The sequence below is a fragment of the Protomyctophum parallelum genome (genome assembly GCF_964188405.1).
Source record: "Protomyctophum parallelum genome assembly, chromosome: 12".
NCBI classification, from domain to species: Eukaryota; Metazoa; Chordata; class Actinopteri; order Myctophiformes; family Myctophidae; genus Protomyctophum; species Protomyctophum parallelum.
In genome coordinates, this window is record NC_139712.1 from 41,550,188 (window position 1) to 41,568,480 (window position 18,293).

At 42.4% G+C, this 18,293-nt stretch overlaps 2 protein-coding genes across 2 annotated transcripts; one reads left to right on the plus strand and one right to left on the minus strand.

Annotated features, from left to right (window-relative positions):
• Positions 1 to 43: 43 nt before the first annotated feature.
• Positions 44 to 1,501, minus strand: LOC310867790 (arylamine N-acetyltransferase 2-like). Its single transcript, XM_083777924.1, has one exon. It carries the CDS (start codon positions 966 to 968, stop codon positions 75 to 77), a length of 894 nt encoding a protein of 297 aa, XP_083634050.1. The 5' UTR covers positions 969 to 1,501; the 3' UTR covers positions 44 to 74.
• Positions 1,502 to 1,515: 14 nt separating this feature from the next.
• Positions 1,516 to 18,293, plus strand: LOC310867791 (palmitoyltransferase ZDHHC20-B-like). Its single transcript, XM_083777925.1, has 13 exons — positions 1,516 to 1,636; positions 2,526 to 2,552; positions 3,435 to 3,529; positions 6,478 to 6,598; positions 7,054 to 7,123; positions 8,099 to 8,131; positions 8,265 to 8,385; positions 10,257 to 10,389; positions 10,796 to 10,922; positions 12,016 to 12,108; positions 13,349 to 13,464; positions 13,569 to 13,616; positions 14,059 to 18,293. Exons 1-12 carry the CDS (start codon positions 1,519 to 1,521, stop codon positions 13,610 to 13,612), a joined length of 1,098 nt encoding a protein of 365 aa, XP_083634051.1. The 5' UTR covers positions 1,516 to 1,518; the 3' UTR covers positions 13,613 to 13,616; positions 14,059 to 18,293.

An 18,293-nucleotide genomic window follows, 5' to 3' on the forward strand; every position in this document is an offset into this window, starting at 1 on the left:
TCTTGCATTTTGTTTTGTATTGCAGAGACAGCGTGGAAAAATATCTTTCTAAGTATATGTGTATGGTAACTTGATCAATACATGATTGTTGGTGGTGTGATTTCTTCATCTTTTGGGATGAGTGGAGAGGGGAGCACAACTCCAAATGTCTCCTCAAGAATGCCAGGAATCTCCTCTTCCTTTAGTTTCCTGGTGGTTTTTAATATTCCCCTTCCACCTCCCTCTGTGGGGAAGGTGGTGGTGATCAGTCTATAACCTATGTAGGTGAGCCTTCCCCCTGGCGTCAGCACGGAGCAGAGCGACTTGCAGAAGAAGACGGAGCTGGCTGAGCTCTGATGATAGTCGCACATCTCAACAAAGTCCTCTCGACACCGAGCTTCAAGCATGAACTTGTAGAGATCAGTCCACTCACCATCTGCCTCTCCGAACTCGTCCCCTTTCCATTGTAGGAAGTGCATGCCCCCCTCATCCTTTGTGACTCGATATAATCCGTGGCCCTGCTGCTTCTGCGGTTCACTGGTCTCCATTGACACGGGTAAATGGAAACCCGACCCTCCAAACCCGACATCGCACAACCAGCGATGTCCTTCCAGGCTGACCATTAAGATCAGGTGGTCGAAAGGGGGCCCGTATTGGCAGGTGATTGAATTTCTCACTTGACCCGAGAGCAGAGTGACATCGAAGCCCATCTCCGACAGCAGCCACGAGAAGAGACCGTTGTTCTCAAAGCAAAAGCCGCCCCTGCGCTGGTTGACAATTTTGTCGTACAGAATGTGAAGGTCCAGGCGTAGGTGTCCACCACTGTGAATGGTGAGGTTCTCAAAGGGCACTGAACGCAGGTGACAGCTGTGCACATGACAAAGTACATCCAGGGTAGGCACGCTTGGACCTACTGCAACATGACCGATGCGCAACAAGTACTTGTCCACGTCCATCTCTGCAGCAGACATTCTTTGTCCCTTTTTCATAGACACTCCTTATTCAATGTGTGGAAGATTTCCTGACTAATCCCGTTTTGCACTGTGAGCCCGGATGAGTCATAAAGGTCCATGGACTTTGTACATTACAGTGAATCCTGTACTTCCTGTAGGCTGCCTGCTGTTTGGTGTTTTGGTTTATTTTTCCCTGGCGCTGACATTTTGGTCTCTATGTCGCTCTCCCCCCTTTTTTGTTTTCCATAAGCTGCTCATTCACTTTTAGCCTACATGGCTCCAGTCCCTGTGAAACGAAATGAAAATTCTGAGTGTCAGGCTAATTCACTTCCCCAGCTTATCAAACATTACATTACACATAATCCTTCTATATCCTTCCCATTGGAAAACAAGTTTGAAACATCCTCAACCATGGAACAAAAACATCAAAAGTGTGTTGCATTGTAACAAGTTAACAACACTAACAACAGAACAGTGTCTGCTCTGCTGCTGGGCTTGTGTCTTTCTTTTTTCTCTTTTTGACTGCCCGACTTCGGTGACGTCACGTCGTGGACACTCCCTTTTCCTCAGTCAGAGAGTGAGAAAGATGGCGCCCACACACGTACTGAGATGCTGTCAACGGGGCTTAGCATGGATCCCTGTCATCTTCATCGCTCTGGTCGTCTGCTGGTCCTACTACGCGTACGTCGTGGAGCTCTGCATATGTAAGTTCGGCCAGTTCTGCCGTGCGATGATCGTTTCTTTCCACGTTTAAGACATTAAAAGGCTTGGGGGGGTTGCCGACGCCGTCGCTCGGCAAAAAAGAACAGATCTACAAGCCAACAGCGCGTCGCGGAGTCGCTGGAGCGTCTCGTTTGATGGCTTGTAGATCTGTTCTTTTGGGGGCGAGCGGCACCGTCGTACGGAGTTTGTATGCTGCTGTCCACCCAGCTGTTGTCCAGCCCAACAGGAAGTGAACGGGACTGCAGCTCAACAATGGTGCTGCTTCTACATGCATACATTATACAGCTGTTTCAGTGGGGTCGACGTTGTCTTACATTGCCATTGTGTTTTACAAAGACATATGTATGGTTTCACCAAAAGAAAAAGTTTTGCCGTGGTTTTATGGTTTTATTGGGCAGTGGCACCCCCGGGCCCCGGCCACCTTTAATGTGTCTGACTGTGTGAATAATCACACTAACGTTTCATAGGACCGATTAACTAACGATGAATGAATGATACGCTATCTTTCTGCTTTAGGTGTAGTGTCTTTGGTGAAGGAAGTATATTTGCTTATAACGTTTACAATCGTTTTGAATAAAGAGCGCATAAAAGGTGCCGGATTTGACTAAGTTAGTGAAATGCTTTTCCTAAACAGTTGACCCGCGTCATCACTATATTGATCACCCGAAAATAACAAGGATATTTAATTAATGTAGTAGAGTCTGAGTCAGGGAAAACAGAAAAGTTACTATAGTACAGAGCTTGATTGATGGACTCCAGTCAACAAAATATAGGGTAAAGTGGTTAGTTAATCAGTTAAATGTCTATATAGGTCTAACTGTATAGCAATGTGTTCTGTGAATTTATTAGCTTCTGTCTTCTCTCTTCTAGTCACCATCCCCAGTTTTGCAGAGCAGAGTAAGTACACGACTACACACAGATGTAGCCTAACTGGATTTTTTTTGTATTACTGGTCACTGGATGACTAGATTGTCTAGAATACTGAAATGAGGCAATTTGCCGCTCATTGCAATGGAGCCGCTTGGCTCAGTGACATGTCCATTTGAGCTGCTCTGGCAGACCTTGACTCAGATTGGCACAGACAAAATGATGCACACTCTTCAGGCACACTCCGTCTCTCTCTTGACTAAGAGGCGATGCCCATGCATAGACAGACCGACACATTACCTTGTAAGCCACAAATACTGGCATAATCCTAATTTATACTTAAGTCGTACATAATGTAAGCACCATTGTTGGCAGGCATCACTCGCTCAAAATAACAGATTTTTAGCTACACAATGCATCCTGCCTGAGGACAATGACGAATGTTGGGATGTTTGTCACATAGCCTTATTTATTCATATTGGAAATCGGTTAATTGCCCCGAGCGTTATTTGCCCCGGTCATACGGCAAAGTGCAAATTAGACTAGTGGATTCACTGCTCTTGCATCTCTACTTTCTGATAGTGCTGAGCAATATTCCATACGTTAAGTAATGAATCAAGTAAAGTAATGAATCCTCACAAGATGGATCCTCTTGTAAGGAGCCTGAACATATGTTCAGTTCAATTCGTTCAGCCTGATCTCTCTTTCATTATACAAGTCAGATTTGCTATATGTCTATCTTAGTATGTAACCTGCCATCATAGTATCCCAAGAGTGACAGTATGTTGACACTGACAGCTGTATCTTATAGTCTGCTTTTTCACAGTCTAGTGTTTTCTCCTTTTGTCAAAGAAAGTAGAACCTTGTGAATGTGTTGTTGATCCTAATGCCTTGCTCCATGTTTTGTCCTAGTTTTGTACCTGGTGTTTTTCCATATATCCTTCATCATGTTTGTATGGTCCTACTGGATGACCATCTTCTCCAAGCCGTCAAACCCTTCCAAAGAGGTACAGTGGTGTGACTGTCTGTGTGCCTTTACTCACTACATTGCCATAAAAGATATGAAGAGTAGTCTGAACCACGCATGGTATACAGGCATAGAGGTGTACTCATTTTTTTTATGTCAACACAACATCACCCAGGTGTTTGTTCGTCACTGCCCAAGCTTATCCACCTGAGGGCAGGCTTATCAGCTTGAGTCATGTGATGGGTGATGTAGCCTGCCTGTATATGAGGTCAACAATGACTGCTGGGTGGTTGATAATTTGGTCATAGTCATATGCTTATTTTATTTTTATTTTTTTAAGATATTTTTTTGCGGCTTACACCTTTTATTGATTTTTGAAGGGACAGACAGTAGGCTGACAGGAAACGGGAGAGAGATGGGCGATGACATGCAGTAAAGGCCGTTTCGGGCCCGGGAGTCGAACCCGCGGCACACTGCGACTGGATTACCAGTCCGGTGCCCAGACCGTTACGCTACGGCCTGGGCCCATATGCTTATTTATTGACAAAATGGCATGTGATCAACACTTTTAAGTTAATAAATTAACATTACTGTTAAAGAGGAACAACTGCCCTGGCGAACAAAATGGTGTAGTCAGGAATTCCCTGACAGTGTGGTGATAATCAGCTGCACGTTGGAGCTGTTCTCTGACCCATTAAAGGTAGCTGTTTTCCACTCACCACAACAATCAGCAATTAGTAATCAGAAATTAGATGAGAACTAGAAAAAGTGCCCTACTGGGCACAGGTCTCCACCAGGATGAGCAGATGTGAAGAATTCCAGGCAAAGGTTTTTCCTTGGCCTCTAGGGAGTTGGCATACAAAGTTATCCACAGATCCGTGCAGTTAGAGGTAAAAACACTTTTCGGCCAGTTATAGCGCCACCTTGAGGCTGAGTTGAAATTGTTCATGTGGCATTTCGTCCTCTGCCTAGTGGGAATGTGGGTGCACAATTTCACGGAAATCACGCGATGTGTTCATGATTTGCAGCATTTTGTTTGAAACTGAGCACTCCTGTGAACTTTGGAAGCCAATCTTAACCAATCAGGATGGAGTCTGAGAAATCTGAAAGACCGGTTTCGTTGAATGGCTCTAGAGAGACTGTGTACCAATTTGCGTGATGTTTGGACAAAATCTGTAGGTGTACTGTGCAAAAACTTGTTTTGCACAAAGCGGCCTCCTGGTGGCGCTATAACAGGCCGTTCTGGAAATCTGAAAGACCGGTTTCGTTGAATGGCTCTAGAGAGACTGTGTACCAATTTGCGTGATGTTTGGACAAAATCTGTAGGTGTACTGTGCAAAAACTTGTTTTGCACAAAGCGGCCTCCTGGTGGCGCTATAACAGGCTGTTCTGGAAAGTTTGGGGCAGAGGTTCATCGTTGGCATCCAGGGAGTGTGTGTGCAAAATATGGCATCGACCGGGTTAACGGTGGCCGAGATTAGCTGTTCACGGACACACGGACACACGGACGGACGGAGTGCAAAACATACTCTCCCCACATGCCTTCGGCCTGGTGGAGACAATGATGATGACACTTGTTATCATCAGATTAATCTGCAAACACATTGGTATCGGCTGATTTGAGTTGTTTTTAGATTAATCAGCATCGGTTCGATTAATCAATCAGACCGATTAATTGGTCTGTCTTTACAGATAAACAAGCCCAAAGTAACAGCTTGAACAGATCTACAAGCTCACAATATTAATTATAAAGGTATTCAAGTTAAATCTGACTTGCCTACGCCTGCAGTCAGATACCCTGTTACATGTATTTTCCAGAATGGACAAAATTATTATAATTTTTCAATACAGAATGAGATCATATCAACACTTGTAATATCAGTTATCGGCCATAACAGCAATTAATTATATTGGATATCGATATCTCCCAAAATGTCTCGGCACATCCCTATGGTGTTATTTGCTACACTCTGATGAAGGTCATATGGCCAAAATGGGGTTTTCTTTCTGTCTCATAATGGGTTATTAAAAAAAGAAGAAAAAGTAAGTGCATCAGCTCTGATATCATTCTTTATTGATACCAAGCCATATCACAGCAACTGTGCTGGGTGGCAGAGTTTCATCCATGTTTGTCATGTTAAGTAATGAGGTTGCTCACCGTGCCAGTTCCTGAGAGTACCACTATTCAGGCTGTTCCACCTCGGGCTGCCATAGCTTTGATGTTTAGGCTTAGTTTCTGGGAGGTTAGGTTAACGCAAAGTTGTTGTGGAAGGTTCGGTTTAGGCGTCGTTCTGTGAGGTTAGTTAGGCATATGCGTATTAGGGGCGGTCCCTGGGTGAAACATCCAGTCTCGGCAGTTCCTACAGGAGATTTTGGATCTAGTTTGCGCTCATTGGTCAACTGCCCTATAACTGTACAGAACAGAAGCTGTCCAATCAGCACACACTTACCCACGACCCTGCTTGTACTTTATCACTCCCCTTACCTAGGGCATATAAAGGCTGGATATGTGATAAATATTTGTACTGTTTACTGTAGCTTTGTTGTCTGCTTTCACAAGGCAACAACCTTGTAGCCTATGCAGTTTGTTTTGGAATGAGAACGGGTCTTTAATGTCACATACTGTAGTTGAATACCACTGGCCAACAATGTCTGTTCCTATGTTGGTCTGTGTTACAGATAAAAGTCTACAGCTAAAAGCTAAAAGAGTTTGTTTTCAGTGCCCAGCATCGTCGATTAATTGTCACACTAATAATTATGATTAACTATTTAATAGTGTTTTGCATCTAATATTGGAATATTTGAATCAATGAAGAAATTTCTGACATAAATCTCAACATTTTTGACGATTATGCAAAATAATTGCGATCATCCCAAATAATATTGCGATTAGACAATCATGTAACAGTTGTGACAGCCCTATCAGCGACAATATCATGCAACAGAGTATAAATTAGGCGTTAATAGCCTGCCTCTCTATGTCACCAGTTCTGCCTCCCGAAGGTAGAGAAGGAGCGCTATGAGAAGGAGGAGAGGCCAGAGACCCAGCAGGAGATCCTGTGGAGGGCTGCCGCCAACCTGCCTCTCTACACACGCACAGGCGCTGGAGGTTGGTCTGCGCACGTTTGTTTGGTTTTTTTGCCTGCGTTTGTGCACTCATGTCTCATGTGCAATCAGACAGTGCTGTCTCATCTCATCAAATGTTTCTCCTCTGGGTCATATAGTTATTTTAGTTAGTTTTAAGTGCACAAGTAGTTTGTTTTTGATTTTAGTTTTTTAGTTTTAGTAATTGGCTAGTTTAGTTTATTTGAGTTAAATTTGTATTGTGAAGAAAGCCTTGATTCATAGAAGATGAAAAAAGAATGCTCCGAATGACATCAGATATAATTTACAAATCATGTTATTTATGAAAGGTTCCAGCCTCTTTAACAAAAATAATTGGTTTAGTTAGTTTTGCTTTTTTGGGGGTTTTCTTCCCCCATGTTGTATTAACTATAAGGATATATGCTCTGTGTTGGAGTAGTCTCTGAAGAAATAATAATAACCAGACTGCTGTTTGTGCAGCGATCCGCTACTGTGACCGCTGTCAAGTCATCAAACCAGACCGCTGTCACCACTGCTCCGCCTGTGATATGTAAGTAAACACCGTCTGTCATACTGTTGCTTTACGATTCTGTTGCTTTACGTTCAAACTTAAATCTGCTGTATAGACGGTTTCTTTCCCCTGATAACACAATTAAACAGATTGTGACTGGTACACCATTTCTACAACCTCAGAATGTGGGAGCTTGATGTCATGTTGGTTAACCGCCCTCCCAGTTCCTTCTGTGCCAGCTCAGGAGCCAATATGCATTTACAAAAGCCTTGTACTGTCAGTTGTTAGCTGACTACCTGTAATGTCAAAGTCATACGATTTGTCACACACGTTACCGCAGTGAAATTTGTTCTCCGCATTTGACCCATCTCTTGGAGCCGCAGCCAAGGAGCGGTGAGCTGCAGCGTGCGCCGCGCTCGGGAATCATTTGATTAGTAGATTTGACCCCCGATCCAACCCTTTGCTGCTGAGTGTCAAGCAGGGAGGCACTGGGTCTTTGGTATGACCCGGCCGGGGATCGAACCCCGACCTCTCAGTTTCAGGGCGGACACTCTAACCACAAGGCCACTGAGCTGGTAACATTGTGACATGTGAATGTGACATTAAATATCCAATAATTATATAGTGAGAGAAATTGTTTTTGGACTCTCCGACCCATTTGGGTCAACATGCACTAACGTGCAAAGTGGTTGTTTATGGATAACTTGTTAGGTTATGCAAACTACAAGATGATAACTTACAAACAGCTGACTAGATGTGTCCAAGCCAAAGGTTGTTTATATGGTCCTACCTAGCTAGTAGCTATGTCCAAGCCAAAGGTTGTTTATATGGTCCTACCTAGCTAGTACATAAGCTACATAAGTTGTTTTAATTTTAATGTAACTGGGTTGAATACTGTTGCATTTAGTCATTCCACTGAAAACAATTGAACCCACTGAACAACAGCTTGTTCTATCTCCTCCCTCTTTCTCACTATAAACCTTCCTCTGTGTGGTTCCCTCCTCTGTATGATAGGTGTGTGCTGAAGATGGACCATCATTGTCCCTGGTATGTATGTAGTATGTGCATTGAGTCACAGAGTTTGTATGCTCAGTGAGAGCAATGTTACATTTCCACCATGTTGATTTCACAGTGTCATCCATCTCCATCTGACTCTGCTGCTTCTGTGTGTCTCCAACAGGGTGAACAACTGTGTGGGATTCTCCAACTACAAGTTCTTCATACTCTTCCTGGCCTATTCGCTGGTGTACTGTTTGTTCATTGCAGCAACCGTACTGCAGTATTTCATAAAGTTCTGGACAGTGAGTAATGACACTCGATGGACCCGTGTCCACCGAACACATTTGTGACCAGATTTGACTGAGAGACTGCCATCGTGCAAATTACAGCTTTTCACCAGAGGAGAAAAACTTTTTTTCCTCTCAAAATGAGTTAATAGCACAGGCAGACTCGTCACATACTAGAGCATGTCTGAAATAAGTGTCAGAGCTGAAATCGACATATGAAATAAATGCCCAAACATAGCTAAGTGTAATGTAAGACCACAGAAGTGAACCTTTCAAGCCTGTTTTCTCAACTCGCTGTTTTCTGCAAGACATTACTCTATAAGCCATATCTCCAAAACTGGTGAACTGAACAACCAATATGTCAATTTGAAGCTATGATTCCCTGCTTTCATATGACATGAAAAAACGAAAATTCAAAAAAATCCAATGGCAATCCCTCAGTCAAATTGAGTGACATTTGCTGACTCTGTCCACTCACGCCGGTGTGTGTGTGTGTGTGTGTGTGTGTGTGACTGTGTGTGTGTGTGTGTGTGTGTGTGTGTGTGTGTGTGTGTGTGTCTAAAGAGCCTGTGTAGAGGCTGTGCAGCCTGTACGGATGCCCTGCCCTCGGTCCCGCATGCTGCTCGACACTCTTGTACTAAGCTGTGCTGTGCCAGTGTTTCTTTGTCCTCTCTTACCACTTCACCCTCTCTCACCCCTCTCTGTTCTCTTCCCTCCTGTGTTCTAACCACACAGGGTGGGCCATTGTTCTCTCACTATCTCCACTATCACAGCCGTCAGTCACACCACTCTTCCCTGCATCCTCCTCTCCCTACACTACCACCACCAACAACTTTTAGCCCATTGATTCACTGACCAGCACCAAGTCCCGCTTTTCGTTAGGGATGCACCGATCCGATACTCGTATCGGAGATCGGCGCCGATCCAGGCTAAAATTCTAGATCGGGTATCAGATCGGTGGCCGATCCATTATCCGATCCCATCCCATCCGATCCGATAATTATGTGTAATTACAGTATGAAAACAACTCTACCTCCTCTGTGACACAGCAGTGTAGTATTGACAGTATAACATGTGGAATGCAGCCAGGCTAGCCTGCGCACACATTAACCTGGTCTAATTGTTGCACAGTTATTTAATAAATAATTCAGTGCATTTATATCTGTGTTTGTTACATTTTGTTTTACAAAGTTGGGAAAGTAATGTTTAAGTCAAGCCTTGATGTTGCCTTACACAAAATAATGATTCCAGACTCCACACAGTGAGGCATACAGCTTAATAGGTTATTACGTTTCTTTGTGGGGGGTATCGGATCGGTACTCTGTATCGGCAGATACTGGACCCCCATGTATCGAAATCGGTATCGAATGCCAAAAAGCCGGATCAGTGCATCCCTACTTTTCGTCTTTCCATTTGAGCTTTGGACACACCTACACCTTCTCTCTTCTCTCCTCTTTTCTATTCTCTTCCCTCCTCTCCTGGCCGCTACTTCGGTTTGCCCTTTAATTTCTCAGTTTTGTCTCCTAAAAAATCCTCCCTCTTCCATTGCATCTCCTCCCCCTCTTTCGATCCTCTGTGCTCTCCCGGTGTTGCTAACGAGTCTGTCTCTTATTTGTACTAAAGCTTTGCCGGAGGAAATCGGCAGAGAACTGCCCCAAGGTAATCCAGCATCCCTCCAAAGCCTTTAGTTGCAGTCTGTCTTGTGGTGATTTTGTCATCGTCTTTGTACAGTGCTGTGTTGTCATGATGAGATTCTTTTTTTATATCTTTCTTCCTCTTTCCGCCAGCCTCCCTTTTCTAACACTTTCTACTTCCTCTCTTTTGCTCTCCGTCTCTGTACAAATTCGACATTGACATGTTCTTGTTCTCTTCTTCATCCCTGTCAGAATGAGCTGCCGGACACTCGTGCCAAATTCCACGTGTTGTTTCTCTTTTTTGTGGCTGCCATGTTCTGCATCAGTATTCTGTCCCTCTTCAGCTACCACCTGTGGCTTGTAGGGAAGAACAGGTCCACTATAGGTAAGGCACAAGACATACACACATACGTACACACACGTGTCTAAATCTCAAATTTATAATTGTGCATATAATGACATGCCCAAAACACAGTTAAACTGCATATCTACCGTGACGGCATCACCCAATAATACACACTGCTCTATGTAGAGAGAGAGAGAGATAGCACTCATCCAAACATATGTTGCAGCTTATTCTTTGGAGTTGCTGTCATCACTCTAAATGAGATCCTTTTTACCATCCAAATGTATCGTTGTATTCTATTAGTGTTCTATTTTTTTTACAAGCAGCCTTGTCTGGACAATAGATGCTTTCATAGTGACTCGAGATATGTATTGTTTGTGTATATAATTGACTCTTTTCATTCTCTCTATTCTATGTCTGTCTGTATCTGTTTCCTTCATCTCAGAGGCATTCAGAGCGCCAGTCTTTAGGACGGGCTCTGATAAGAACGGTTTCTCTCTGGGCTTCCGGAAGAACATCGCTCAGGTCTTTGGAGACCAGAAGAAATATTGGCCTCTGCCCGTCTTCACCAGGTGATTAAAGTAGATCACATAAGGCACAGGCTCTACAAAAACCAGAAAGGGCATTTAACCTGTCGGCCTGTATTTCCGTCTGTCCATGTGTCTGTGAACAGCTAATCTCTGGAACCGTTGGAACGATCAGCATAAAGCTTTTTTGCAAAACACACACAAAATCATTTTTGAATAGTTAAAATGGCCAGTCTACAAGCTCACAACGTGTCAATGTAGATTGGCTAATTGAACTATTCAAAAATGTTTTTCAAAATAGTAAAAAAAAAAAAAGGCAACGAAGTTTAGGGATAAGGGATTTAGCGGTGATGACAATGGAGCCCATAATCTCTGGAGTCATGTGAGAAAGATGTATGAATCAGATTCTTCAGATTCTATTCCAGTTGGCTATGACCGCCTTTCAAAGTTTGCAGGCTCTGGTTAGGCAACCTGGGATGACATTTCTAGTTTATACTAGTGTCATTCGCTGAAAAGAACAGATTTTCAAGCTAACACCGTTGTGTGACATTGATTGATTGATTGAAATATTTATTAACAGTTTGCAGAATTACAGTACATTTCAAGCACAACTCAATACAAAGACTGTTTACTGAGTGGATGACCCAATAAAGCATTACACTTGTTTACAAGAGTGTCCACCTTGTTCAAATCATCAAAACATTTAGAGACGTACAAATGGACACTTCTATAGCCAACAGGAAGAACAGGAATTCATCAAAGGATGTAAAAAAGGGAAAAGAAACATACAGTGAGGGGGAAAAGGGGTGGGTGGTGGGGGGGATTCAGATTTTTACGGGGGCCAGTTTAAAATTGCAGCTGTCCGTAGGTGCCCTTTGAGAGTGGTTTTGAAGGAGTCAAGGGATTCACATCTGGGTTGCACATGGTTTGTTGCACTCCCTCTGGTGTTGTGGGTGTGGACTTCGTTAACATTAAGGAAGTATTTACAAATTATGAATTAGGCTTTAGTAAAGACATGTTATTTAAACTTCTTTATGATTCCTTTGTTTGTGTAGTCTAAACATCATGTTACATTCATGTGTGCATTTGGTTCGCTGGGGTTTTGAGCTCCGTCTCTTGTATTCTCGTTTGACACCAGCCAGGGAGATGGGCTGACGTTTGCCACACGGTTGGTCAACAACGTTGATGCAGAGCAGGCCACTGTCAACCTGCAGCCAGAGCCCAGTAAAAGGTGAGCAGACACAGATCTTCACAAATGTTAACATGGTGTAGCTTGTGAAATATCAATGCAAAACTAATGTTGCCCAATAAGGAAAGGGAATGTGTTGGAAAAAAGTAGAGGTCTGCCCAGAACTGAAGACCCGAGCCCCAAACTGAGAGTCCAAATACATACCCATATGTGTGTTTAGTCTAACGTACATAATACCATTCTCCATCCAACAAACTAAATAACTTTGGCATAAATGCTGCTCCAGACTGTTAAGAATATTATTCTATGGGACCTTGTAATTTTTCTAAAAAGTAAGCCATGAACAATGACCGCGTAGTCCCCCAAATATCATTATGAGCTGTATATTTATTGTCTGAACCCAATTTGTTGTTTTAACCCATTTAATGACAATGATAATGAATTTATTGGTAACAGGTATCATCGGTTTTGGCACTGTTTTACTGAGGTTAATGTTAGGAATAAGGTTAGGTTTAACCGTTTAAGCATAATTTACTTGGGTTACTTTTTGGAATACCAGGCTGAGCAGTTCCACCGGCTCTACGCCCGGAGCAAGTTGGTAAAAGAGCGACTTTGTTGGTATTCAATTTATTTATATAGCACATTTCTAGACGTCGTCAACAAAGTGCTTTACGGAGCAGGGTACAAGAAAGCAGATACAACAAAAGATCAATGAATAAAATAGCAGACACAACAATACAAAATAGAAACATACAAAGCAATACAACTATGACCAATTTAGAAAAGGCTTTATCATAGAGGTGGGTTTTTAGAATAGAATTAAAAGATGACACAGATTTTGCACACCTTAGCACAACAGGTAGGGCGTTCCAAAGAGACATACGTAGCTGGGAGCCTGGCCGTTCAGAGCTTTAAAAGTAAAATCTTAATATAAATTCTGAAACTAACGGGTAACCAATGAAGATTAGCTAGGATGGGGGTGATGTGGTCACATTTTTAGAGTTGATTAACAGTCTGGCAGCTGGGTTCTGTACTGATTGGAGAAGGGATAAAGCTATTTTGCAGAGACCGGGAAAATAATTGAGTCACAGTAATCTAGACGAGAAGAAATAAAAGCATGAATTACCTTTTCTAGATCTGCAGGTGACAGGACGTTTCTAGTGATTCTAATTCTAGTGATATTCCTAAATTGGAAGTAGAATGTTTGGACCTGAGACCGATTTAAAAAAAGTCTTCTAAATCCTTTTCCCGGATTGAATTGGTTAATGCCTTGTCTTTTCAGCACTGGCGATGTCCAAGGCTTAGCAAGCCCCCTCTGTGAGACCGAGAACCGCCTCCTAACCAATGACCAGCAAAGCAACAACACAGATCATCTGGCTAATGACACCCTAAAATCAGGTTAATTAAATAATAATAATAATGATTTTCAAGTCAGTGTTTACCTTTGGGTCTATTGTGATTTCTCTGTGCCTGACATCTTCTCTACCGTCCTACCCCCACAGCCGAAAGTGAGACCATCACGATCTCCATGGAGAGCGAGTCATAACCAGGTGAACCGATCATTTCTCAGTCAATATGTACTCATGATCAGTGATTCATTTCAAGAATTTGCAGTTTGATAGGCTTTTAGACCGCGGACCCCCTTTTGATACAATTTCTATCTCTCAGACCCCATTCTACACTGTAATCTGAGGGTGTACACATTTTCCATTTGTACACACTCCGAGGTACCGACCTGTAAGGTTCCAGATTCTAGACTCAATGGTGGTCGACCCGACATTGAGAACCAGTGCTCAAGAGAACAGCTTAGAGTTTTAACTTAGATGCGGTGCTCGCTAACAATCTCTCTTGGCACAGATGCCTGGTTAACGCTCAATTATGTACATTTTCACGGAGCTAATATTTCTTCAAAGGAAACTGAAGATATTGGCGTAATGAGCGCATATGTTTCCTCTTAATGATCTCCCCTTCGTCTCCTCTTGCCTCCCACAGGAGAAAGCCCTCTGCCGTCTAATATGATGCCTTAAGCAAAGCAACACTTTAGTTTGTCGCCATGGAAACCGCCTCCCGGCACTCATCTGCCTTCCTTCAGATCCATGCAGCATAACCGCGGACATGCGTTCTCCTTTGGCCCATCACACAGAGCCCAGACATGGCGGCTGGTATTGATGTTGTCAGCATGCAGTGCCATGGATTAAATTTCACACCTACTAAACACGCAAACCCCCCCCCCCCACCACCACACACACACATTATTAGAAACACATTTTTGGATCATTTTGTTTCTTCTCCCTGTAAATGAGGAAAACCTCAGCCTCGGCCATCCAGTGTTCAACAGGGACTGATAGTGGATTAGAGTATGACTCAACGCAGGGAAAGGGAAAGCAGCCATTTGACCAGGAGACTGTGCCAGAGGCTGCACTGTGGGCTAGTTTGAGGGTCTACAACGAGGACTTGAACCACCGAGTGAGACGGGCAGGAACAGAAAAGACATTTATTTCACCTTGTGTTTTTAGAAAGGGAGAAGTGGATGCCATCATCATCATCATCATCATCACAGTTCAGTCTACATTGATTCTTCTTTGTGTGTTTTAACTCGTGATGATGTACAATGGCGGTATGGACCGCACCTTAGAGATGGGATCATGCCAACCAAAAACCTTGGACTACATCGTAGAAAACCAGTGCGTATGTCTGTGTGCGTGCGCACATTGTTCTGGGCCGAACTTATGGAGCATGAATTTATGGAGCAAAAAGCGTGGGAACTGGGTTATGGACATCGAGAGTACAAGACGGCACATTTGCACTTTCTGAATGAAGTATCAATGTCCATCAAACAACGTGCTGCACGTGTCCCCCAAAAAAGAAGACAAAAAAAGCCTCCCAGATCGAGTGGATATAGGCTGGCTATATGATTTACCGCACGTACGTGTGTTTTCTGGGACTCACGGGAACTAAAAAACAACCAAAACAAAGATCAGCTTTATGTGTTTGGTTTACACACGTTCATTCATCCATCATCTGGAAGATGCAAGTGATTATTCGTTCTTTAATATCCCCCAACGATGCCGTCATGCTGGGAAGGAGCGATTGATCCGTTTTCCTTAGCTTTCCCGTTCATCCTGTCACGTTCCTTGAGTATTTGTTTTGTTTTTGTTTTTTCTACAGCTCGGTGCTTTCGGCCTGTGCAAGTCCACCTCTGTTCATTGCCAAATAAGGGCTGTCGCATCAGGAGGTCCGACCTCTGAACAAGAAGTGTTTACAGCATGTCACCTTTTACCTTTACCTTGCTTCAGCACCTCATTGGGCCAGTGTCCTAATAACCAGTTGACGTTCACCCCGACACTGCAGATTTTTTGCGTCAGAAAATATGTTTTTGTTTTGTAATATACTGTACACGAATGGCCCAAAATATGTTTTGGACACTGTGTATGGTAGTTTTTCTTTTCTTTCGTTTTTTTTTGTTAGTTATTGGTTTATTTTTATTTATTTCCAGGGTCCAAAATATATTTAAATTTTTAAATATACTTCAAATGCATCTTTGGCCTTTTTGTATCGTTTATTTATAAATGTTCTTCTTTTTTGTTCATTTTTTTTTCAAGCAGTACTGTTTGTATAATGATGTTTTGGGTTGGATATGGGGTTGTGATCTTATTGCAGTTCCAGTGCTGGCCAGGAAGTGGCAGTAAACATCCTTGGTATACAGTAGATGGCTTGGGGTCAATTCACTTTCAGTCTAGTCAGTTAGAGCAAGTGAAGTTTTCTCACTCGTTTAGAACTCTAATGGGTAATTTCCGTTTACAGGTGAAAGTGAATGAGAATTCACTTTCACAGAATGTTCTGTAAGCTGTACAGCTTCTTGTCTCTAGACTGCATGTACATGAGTATTTAATGTAGAGCTTTGACCTCCAATCGTCAAATGATCTCAGACTTCAGTGGAGTCTAACAGTGACGTGTTTTGTGCCAGTGTGGGTGACTCAAAGGGTCTGACAGAATATTTGAAGGTCACTTCCCGCATCAGAGAAATGAGTAAAGAGCCTAACTAAAAAACTAACTAAAAAAAACTAAATGAGAGCTTAATAATATCACGCTATGGTATATCAAAACAGCCGAGCAGGAGTGTGCTTTTTTGGATGTGTGTGGGGGGCGGGGGGACTTTTGAAGGACTTATGCTTCTAGAAGATGCAGTTCCTTAACCAGGGACATGGACCTAATTCAAAACTTGATCAATTTCTGCTGATTTTTTTTCAGCATCGTCCTGATCACTCTCCTTTCGGGTGTTGCGGGAGTCTCCTCTTAACGAAACCTGTCAGAACCTTTGTGATGTTTACAGACATGTTTCCGTGACAATAGTGAGTGTTATGATGATGGTGTATGTGTCTGTGAGTAATTATTAATCACTATTGTAATGAATGTACAACAGACAAGACTGGGGGTTTTGTTGTGTGGTGATTAAGAGGTCATTTAGAGGGGACAGCTACAGTTTTTGAACTGTTTGATTTGACTGTACAGCCTAATTTAGTGGTTCTCAAATTAAACCCCAGGGGTCCTTGAGGCGGTGCAAAGGGGTCCCCAGCTAAATGCTTGATAGTTAGGAACCCTTACAGATCTGTAACTCTTTATAAATGCAAACGTTTGAGAACCTACTGGCCTAATTAATACTGAGAGTTAAGCCATCCATGGCTTATACAGTAGATCTGTGCTAGATGAAGCTATGAGCTACAGCTTGGCTGACGCAGTATAAATTAGTCTTGTGGTGAATAATAATCATATTGTACAATACCATTTGAGTCCCAGCAGATAACTGATTGCAATTCCAGTTAACTTTTCTTTTTTTTGTATCTCTCTCTGTTGACCATGCTCATTGGCTTTTTAAATTGTTTGTTTAAAGGGGTATATCAAAGTTGTAATAGAGTGTAGGGCCTGGCCTTTTTTCCACACGACCACTGAATTCTGACGCCTTGGACCTGTCCTTGTTTTTACTAAATGCTTATTTTCTTTCTCACGGCTGTGGCCTTGAGACTAAAGTGTGTGTGTGTGTGTGTGTGTGTGTGTGTGTGTGTGTGTGTGGCTTAAATGAGTGTAATTTTGTAATATTGTTGTCTTGGGAGAAATGCCTCTGTGCAGCCATGAGATTTTTTAACACACCTCTGTACATATATCCGCACACAATCCAGAGTGTTAATTTAATGTAAAAGCTAACCGTGAAGGCTGAAAATATTGATCTACAAACTCACAATGTGTTGCAGCGCAACGTGCTGTGAGATTGTTAGAGCTGATATTGTCAACACTGGGTGCGCAACTAATTGTAATCGGGGTGGTACAAGTACCATATTTTACACTCTGCATTGTACTGTGTACATTTGACTAATGCTCGGAAGCATGGAGCGTAACTACGTTTTATGATTAAAAACTGCCTCTATTTTTTGTTTCTTTGTCGACTACAGCTAGGTGCGTCAGGTTTGAAAATCAGCTTGACCCTTGTCTTTTGCACCTCACCCAAATGGTTGCTGTCGGTTGGGAACCTTGTATGTCCAAAAACGGTTACATTTAAAAAAATGAAGCTGTGCTCCAATGGATGCAGTGTAGTTGTTTGTAGCAGTAGTTTTTAGTTTTTGTTTTTTTTTGTTTTTAATACTTTTCATTGGGTTCAATATTTAAAACAGACACACTTAATCACTTTCACTTATACTTTTTATTTTATTTTGTTCTTGCACAAGCTCACAATTCAGCATGATGGAACACGTGAGCTTGTAGATTGGCTATTTCTGCAACTTTCGTGTGACACTAGTATGTATGGTAGGTATGCAGGTAGGTATAATTTACGGGGGGGGGGGGGGGGAATAGCTGAATTCTGGAGGTAGGTTTCCACCCAACCACGACGATATAAATGAAGCCATAGGGACTCCAGTCATAATGGAGAGAAGAATCTTATCAGTTCTATCCCATTTGGGTTTTTGGACTAACACTCAAGACATTTTACTTCTGCATGTACAGTGCAGATGTAACCTATTTGAACTCTGCTTAATGCCAAGTCTTGTTTCTTTTTGTTACTATGTTCTATTTTACAATGTGTGTACTGTATATATATTGAAATTGTAAGGAAAAAAAGACTGCATATATATTTTTCTTGTCTGATTAATTTGACCGTTCCTATTTTATGAATGAAATACATGCCTCTATACAATTAACGTGGAAATAACAATAAATGTTCTTTTTTCTAAGCC

Excerpts from the sequence above, each read along its gene's own strand:
- LOC310867790 (XM_083777924.1), bottom strand. The coding sequence starts at position 968 with ATGAAAAAGGGACAAAGAATGTCTGCTGCAGAGATGGACGTGGACAAG.
- LOC310867791 (XM_083777925.1), top strand. The coding sequence starts at position 1,519 with ATGGCGCCCACACACGTACTGAGATGCTGTCAACGGGGCTTAGCATGG. Across the intron at positions 6,599-7,053 it reads CACACGCACAGGCGCTGGAG|CGATCCGCTACTGTGACCGC; the intron begins GTTGGTCTGCGC and ends CTGTTTGTGCAG. Across the intron at positions 12,109-13,348 it reads CAGCCAGAGCCCAGTAAAAG|CACTGGCGATGTCCAAGGCT; the intron begins GTGAGCAGACAC and ends TTGTCTTTTCAG.